This window comes from Siphateles boraxobius, unplaced genomic scaffold (genome assembly GCF_051911475.1).
Source record: "Siphateles boraxobius isolate OS27281-9 unplaced genomic scaffold, OSU_SipBor_1 20, whole genome shotgun sequence".
Classification (NCBI taxonomy): domain Eukaryota; kingdom Metazoa; phylum Chordata; class Actinopteri; order Cypriniformes; family Leuciscidae; genus Siphateles; species Siphateles boraxobius.
The window spans coordinates 15,428,380-15,435,318 of record NW_027508811.1 but is presented as its reverse complement, the minus strand read 5'-3'; the positions used below and the strand labels follow the sequence as shown (position 1 = coordinate 15,435,318).

Genomic DNA, 6,939 nt, shown 5'->3' with positions numbered 1-6,939 from the left:
CTGAGAGAGAGCAGGAGAGAGACATATAGTATGTGTACTTACAAAGATAGCATATTATCATTCCAGAATACAATGACCCCAGACTTTATTCTAATATTTTCTTAGATTTAAAAAAAAAAAAAGATAATATTAGGGTTACAAACACACATATACACACACACTATTGTTCAAAAGTTCAGGGTCAGTAAGATTTTTGTTAAATGAATACTCAGCAAGGCTGCATGAAACAGACTAAAAGTGAAAGTGAAGACATTTATAAATGTAACATACGATTTCTGGTAACACTTTACAATAAGGTTCATTAGTTAACTACCTTAGTTAACACACTAAGAGTGAATAATACTCCTAAAGCATTTATTAATCTTAGTTAAAGCTGCAGTCCGTAGTTTTTCCTCTTTGTCGCCATCTCTGTTCGAAATCTGCAATTGCAGTTATTTGCGGACCTACCTTTATGTGGGTTGTGCCTCGGCACGGCACAGTGCGGATGAATCCAATGTTTTGAGGAGAATGTGCGGCTGTCAGTCACCGCGCGGGGTGGATACTGTCATTCAGAATCAGATTCTACTTTTTGGAAGTATGACCAACATAGAATTTTCACTGGAAAATGTCATCTAAACAAGTAACATCCACTTTTGTTCTGACCAACAAAGGGAAAAAAAGCATTCCAGTAAATCGCGCTGATTAAATCTAACGATCGCTTATATCAGCCAAACCGTGCAAATTATACTTGGTTCTCAAATTGTTAATGTTAACAACTTCAGCATTGAGTGAAGTCTACATTTGATACCCTTCAGATATTTATCCTTGTTTTTGCATGGGCCCGGTTACAGTCTTTTTTTCTGTAGCCAGTCCGAAGTCCGAATTCTTTTACATTTTACAATTGGTGAATCTCCAGTTGTCACTGGTGATTGTCATTTGAACCTTTCTGGATCCACCATCAAATTGATAAGTTTAATTATATCAAGTGCTGAGAAAAGGGTATAAATCTCCACCTCCAACATCCTAACACGCAATATAGCCTACTAGCCGAGACGACTGCTTTATGTGTACAGATGTGACGTAATGAAGCAAACACATGCTCAAATTTCCCGCAGAAATCAACCAGTACCACTGGAATTGAAAACATTACTACAAGCTTACCATTTTGAATCGAGCTAAGGCAAGCAGATAGTTTTGAACACGGGCTGGTTACGTACTTGCTTAAATTTATATTTTGGATAATTTTCAACCCAAAAAAATAACGGACTGGAGCTTTAATATTAATTTGAACATTTACAAATACATTTTTAAAATCAAAAGTTGTATTTGTTAACGTTATTTAATGCACTGTGAACTAACATGAACAAACGATGGACAGCTGGATTAATGAACAAAGATTAATAACAATTGTACTATAACAAATGTATTACTCATTGTTAGTTCATGTTAATTAATACATTAACTAATGAACCTTATTTGAAATGTAACCAGATTTTTATTTCAAATGAATGCTGTTATTTTGAGCTTTCTATTCATCAGAGAATTCATCACAGTTTCCACAAATATATTAAGCAGCACAACTAAAGAGTAGGGCTGGGTATCGTAACAAAATTTTCGATACTGATACCTTGACTTCGATACCGGTTCCTGAACGATACTTTTTTCGATACCAATTTTATCCATATATCATTACCTAAAAAAAAACTTTTATTTTTTACACTCATATTTTGAGTCTGTAAAAAAGCACCAGCGCTAAAGTTTTCTATGTTTCCTAATCATTTAACAACATGTATTCTTTACTTCAATGAGCTCATTGTTTCTGCCTTAACTTAATTCATTGTTTAACAATGAAACAGTGTGTAATGCATTTCAATTAATTTTCATTCAGTCACCCCTGATTACAGATCACTCTAAATTGTAATTTAGACACATGCATTTTCTGTAAAGCTCCTTTGAAACGATATGTATAGTGAAAAATGCTATACAAATAAATGTGAATTGAATTAAATATAGGCTCCTGGGGTGCGGGATATATGCCTCGCGCTCAGCACACATGAAGCTTGCGCAAAGCACTGGCAAAAGTAGCCTACTGATTATGGATGTGTCGGGAAACGATAGCATGGAGATATTTTAATTGTTTATTAATGAACAAGTGTTTACAAAACGTGTTGGCTGCAAAGATGATTATTGCGAATTTGCGATGCTGACTCGTCATCCCTGCAGTAGTGAACGCTTGCGCGCCTATATGGATTAGGTAATCAAACTATTTATTTCTAATTGTTTCGTTTAAAAGTAGACATATTTTGAACATATATAGAACTATTTCTCATGTCTGTGAGGCAAGTATCCTATATGCTGAGTTCTGGTTTATATGTGACGCGCTCCAGTTCTTGTAGTCGAAGGCGGATAAACTTTCTACTCTCGAGTGTATTCTGTGCGCTTTTAAGTCCCTTATCAGATTTACCGTGTTACCGGTCTTGGCAGCAAATATCTTGTCGAAAATATTGCATTTTGTGCTTATGGCATCGAGTCGGGTACATAGGTACACTTTTGATCATTTCTACATATTTTCTATCTATCTGGGTTGGACGCTTACACACACACACACACTACAGCCTCACGTGTGACGAGGCAGAGCCACGTCTCTGGGCAGCCGCGTAAACTAGTGTTTTCCGCCACAGCCAATCATGCTGCATGTTTATTGTTTCACTGACGTTGATGAGATTAACCACTTAGGTACCGAAACTTGGTACCGAAAAACAAGACATGTTTCGGTACTCGGTAGTATCGAGGCAATTCGGTCGGTACCTAAAAAGTACCGAACTCGGTACCCAGCCCTACTAAAGAGTGGGGTAATGACTGCTAAAAAAAATCAGCTTTGCCATCACTTCAAAGAGAAAACATTTAAATTTTTATAATATTTCACAATATTATTTATGTATTTTCGCTGTATTTTTTATCAAATAATTGCAGCCTTGGTGAACAAAACTTCTCTCAAAAACATTAATCAGTAGCAGTGTGCATACAAAAGTTATTAATAATTATATTATCATGTTAAATACATTTTTAGATCTCATATATTTTCTTAACAGCTTGTTTGGAAACCCACAATCTTTGACATGGGGGAAAAAAGCAGCATGATCCACTTGAAATGATCAGGTTTAACTGGATCCAATGAAAATGCAAATAATGTTTATGATATACTGAATACCTTCTTCCTGGGACGAAGCTTCTCCCTCCAGTCTTTCAGCTCCTGACTGTGCTCCTCATCCAGCTCCTTCAGCTTCTGAGTCTCATGCTCAATCAGGAGGTGGCATTTCTCATTCTGTTGGCAATAAGAAAATTAAACAGAAGTTACAGCAAAAGATAGAGGGCAACTAGTTTAATTTAAAAGACTCAACAGAACAGAGCATAAATGTAATCAAAAATGCTGGCACAAAGGAAAGAGGAAGATGGAAGGAATGTATGTGTGTGTTACAGACCTGCATCTGTTGAAGTTCTCTGATGTTGGAGTCACACTGCAGCTGCAAGTCTCTCATCTGGTTCTCATGTTTCTGATGCTGATGAAGTCTCTCATTCTTCTGTCTCTTGTCCTCTTGAGCAGCAAACTGCCCGAAAATAAAGTAGAAAAAGGTTTAAAAAGGACTTAACACCCGCCTTATTCCTCTGATCTTGAAAAAGGTCTTCCTGAGCTTCCTGATAGAGGGTCTGACCTGTTTGATCTTCTCTCTGTCCTGCTCTGGTGTTCCTGTGCCAGTGATCCGCAGGCTCTTTTTAAACATTGCCATGCGTGTCTTCGCTTCACTGCGCTGGATCTTTGGCAGCCGAGCTCTTTCCTGTGTCTGCCTGTTCTTCATCTCCTCAATCAGCCGCTGGTTATAACCCTGCATCTGCTCCATCTCCTGATGACCAGCCAAGTAGGAATAAACAGTCCAAGTGGCTACAAAACATGGCAGTATTTGATTTGTTGTATAAATTGATAGCCAAGTCTCACCTTGTCATGCCTCTTGAGGAGCTGATGTCTCTGCATGAAGTATTGATCCTTCAGCTGCTGCTTCAGCAACTGGTGTTTCTCCTGCAGGTGGCGCTCCTCCAGCTCCCACATGGCTGCCTCCCGAGCTGTTGGTTTGTGAGCCAAAGAAGAGGAAAAAGAGCAATTCTCAGCCATTAGAACCAGATCATTTGAATCCATGCATGTTTAGACATGTTTGCAGACAGAAAGTCACAGTTCATTACACGTCATAGATGTCAAATCTCAAAACCATCTGTATGGGATATTTTTCGCAGACACACCCCTAATCAAATGAGATCTGGGCCACACCCCAAGAGGCATACGGCTGGCCTTTATAATTGGCCCCGAATGAAAATAAAGTTTAGCTCTATTTCAACTTATTTCAACGTTTCCGTTGTGGTTGGAGTTGAAAGCGTGACCTAGATAAATATATCACCAAATATGTTGCAGCTAATTTATCTGTAATGAACATAACCACAAAAGTCTATTGGACTCCTTCTCATAAAATAACTCAGTGAAGTTTGATGTGAACCATTTGATAATATACTGCAAGTAAGCAAAAATGTTAACGCCACAAAACTACATATTCACAGAGGCCTCCCTGAAACAAACTCACAATCTCTCTCTCTCTCTCTCTCTCTCTCTCTCTCTCTCTCTCTCTCTCTCTCTCTCTCTCTCTCTCTCTCTCTCTCTCTCTCTCTCTCTCTCTCTCTCTCTCTCTCTCTCTCTCTCTCTCTCTCTCTCTCTCTCTCTCTCTCTCTCTCTCTCTCTCTCTCTCTCTCTCTCTCTCTCTCTCTCTCTCTCTCTCTCTCTCTCTCTCTCTCTCTCTCTCTCTCTCTCTCTCTCTCTCTCTCTCTCTCTCTCTCTCTCTCTCTCTCTCTCTCTCTCTCTCTCTCTCTCTCTCTCTCTCTCTCTCTCTCTCTCTCTCTCTCTCTCTCTCGTTTGGGGACGGTAAGATTTTTCTGAGAGAAAGTATTATTTTTATTCAACAATTTTGTACAACTATATGAAAATATACTGCAGGCAAACAAACAAAAAAATGAATTCAAAATGCTTTTCATTATTATTAAATAAAAAAAAGTGTGTCTGACCTCTCATGAGCTGCTGCTTATGGTTGAGACAGTCTCTCTCTATAGTGGCAATCTCTAGTTTGTGCTGCTGAATGATCTTCTTCAGAGCTCCATCCAGCTCCTGCTGCTGCCTCTGGAGAAACTCTTGCTCCTAAGAGAGACGGGTGGAGCGAGAAGAAGAAAGGAATCGGGTACAGAAACAACAGGTGTGTTGTAAATGATTATCTGTACATGATTATGCTCCGAAGTGAAGCAGACAAATTTCACATGAGCACTAACACAGCACTGATACCACAGCATTAAGAGGAAGGTCACACACTTAAACCATTTAACAGAGATAAAACATTTATAAATTTATGATAAATGGATAAAGATTTAAGAAAGGAATGATCTAGAGAATAGATAAACAAAACATACAAAGTCACAGTACAGAAATAACCTTAAGATAAGCCCAGACTGACTTTATTCATATTTTCTAAGCTGATTAAAGGGGAGAAAAAATGTGGGATGGATTAAACAATACAATGTATATTAAAATTAGTTCCTGAAAGCCTAGTGAAATTTGATAAACGCAAGAAATTACACTACCATTCAAAAGTTTGGTCGGTAAAAGTATCATGCTTATCAAGGCTGCATTTATTTAATCAAAAATACAGTAAAAACATTAATTGGGTGAAATATTCCAATTTAAAATATTGTTTTTCTATTTTTATATATTTTAAAATGTATTTTTTTCCCCTGTAATTATAAAGTTGTATTTGCAGCATCATTACTCCAGTCTTCAGTGTCACATGATCCTCCATAAATCATTCGAATATGCTGATTTGGTGCTAAAAAAACATTTCTTATTATGATCAATGTTGAAAAATACTCTTTAATGAATAGAAAGTTAAAGTTCCTGACCACAAACTTTTCAATGGTAGTGTATGTATTTGTATAATTTCAGAAACCTTCCTGACAATCATTTCAGATCTATTTGGGCTTGCCAAAGACATACGTAACACTGACAAATTACTCAACCAAAGCAATACAGACAGATATATATATAAGCTAATGCATTAAAATACTACTACTAATAATAATAATAATAACAACATCTCAAAAGTCATCCTGATGTCCGACTCCTCCTTTGAACTTGCCCTTCAGTGGCAGACAGAAAAAAAGCAGCACAGGTGACGCACAGAAACTTGACTAAAGTTTCAGTAACAGTATGAGAGAGTGAATGGATAGAAGAGATACTGAGACAGTGCAGCAACAGCACTCGCACACAACAGAGCAGCTTCCTGCCCGCATGTGCCGTCAACATCACGTTCAAACACTACTGCACCGTTACAAAGGGGCATACTTCAGTAGAATCGCGTTGAACATAATCAGATCAGTTCTGCTAGTGTCACTCAACAAATATATAGTTCAGGAGTGACAACAGTGCAATGATTCCAGTGAGGCTCACATTAACTTCTGCAGTAGAGATGAGGCATTTCAAAGTACTGGGGCGAGGAGATGTGCTGAAAATATGCATTTTGCATTTATACTGGATTTGATATTTTATGGTCTATTCTCTCTGGTTTTAAAATGTGTTTTCCATTACTTTTAGTTATTTAAAAAAGTTAGCTAAACTATTACAGCTGTTGTGAATTTGTATGCATCTGCTCTGTAACTTGTGTGACGGACGGGCACATGTGAGAGGGTTGAGTCACGAGGAGAGAAGAGACTTACATCCTGCATCTGAGCGTTGAACAGAGCACATGAGGACAACTGAAAAGACTGTATCATAACCTGGGCCACACCCTGTGGAGCAAAACACAGCCAACTCCACCACGTCAGGAACAGGGGACACACACCAGCACTCAAGCGCATCACACGCAAACCATACACACA

At 38.1% G+C, this 6,939-nt stretch overlaps 1 protein-coding gene across 6 annotated transcripts in view; it reads right to left on the bottom strand.

The window, feature by feature from the left end:
* Nucleotides 1-6,939, bottom strand: part of slka (STE20-like kinase a) — a 36,535-nt gene that overhangs the window by 1,597 nt on the left and 27,999 nt on the right. For 3 of the 6 annotated variants that reach the window (XM_077237050.1, XM_077237052.1, XM_077237054.1), the window contains 6 exons: nt 6,778-6,849; nt 5,083-5,212; nt 3,974-4,098; nt 3,693-3,881; nt 3,462-3,587; nt 3,191-3,304 (listed from right to left, as the gene is read on the bottom strand). In XM_077237050.1, coding sequence (XP_077093165.1) covers nt 3,191-3,304; nt 3,462-3,587; nt 3,693-3,881; nt 3,974-4,098; nt 5,083-5,212; nt 6,778-6,849 — 756 coding nt within the window. The remainder of the gene's footprint in view (nt 1-3,190; nt 3,305-3,461; nt 3,588-3,692; nt 3,882-3,973; nt 4,099-5,082; nt 5,213-6,777; nt 6,850-6,939) is intronic. The other 3 variants (XM_077237051.1, XM_077237053.1, XM_077237055.1) reach the window with 1 other exon arrangement.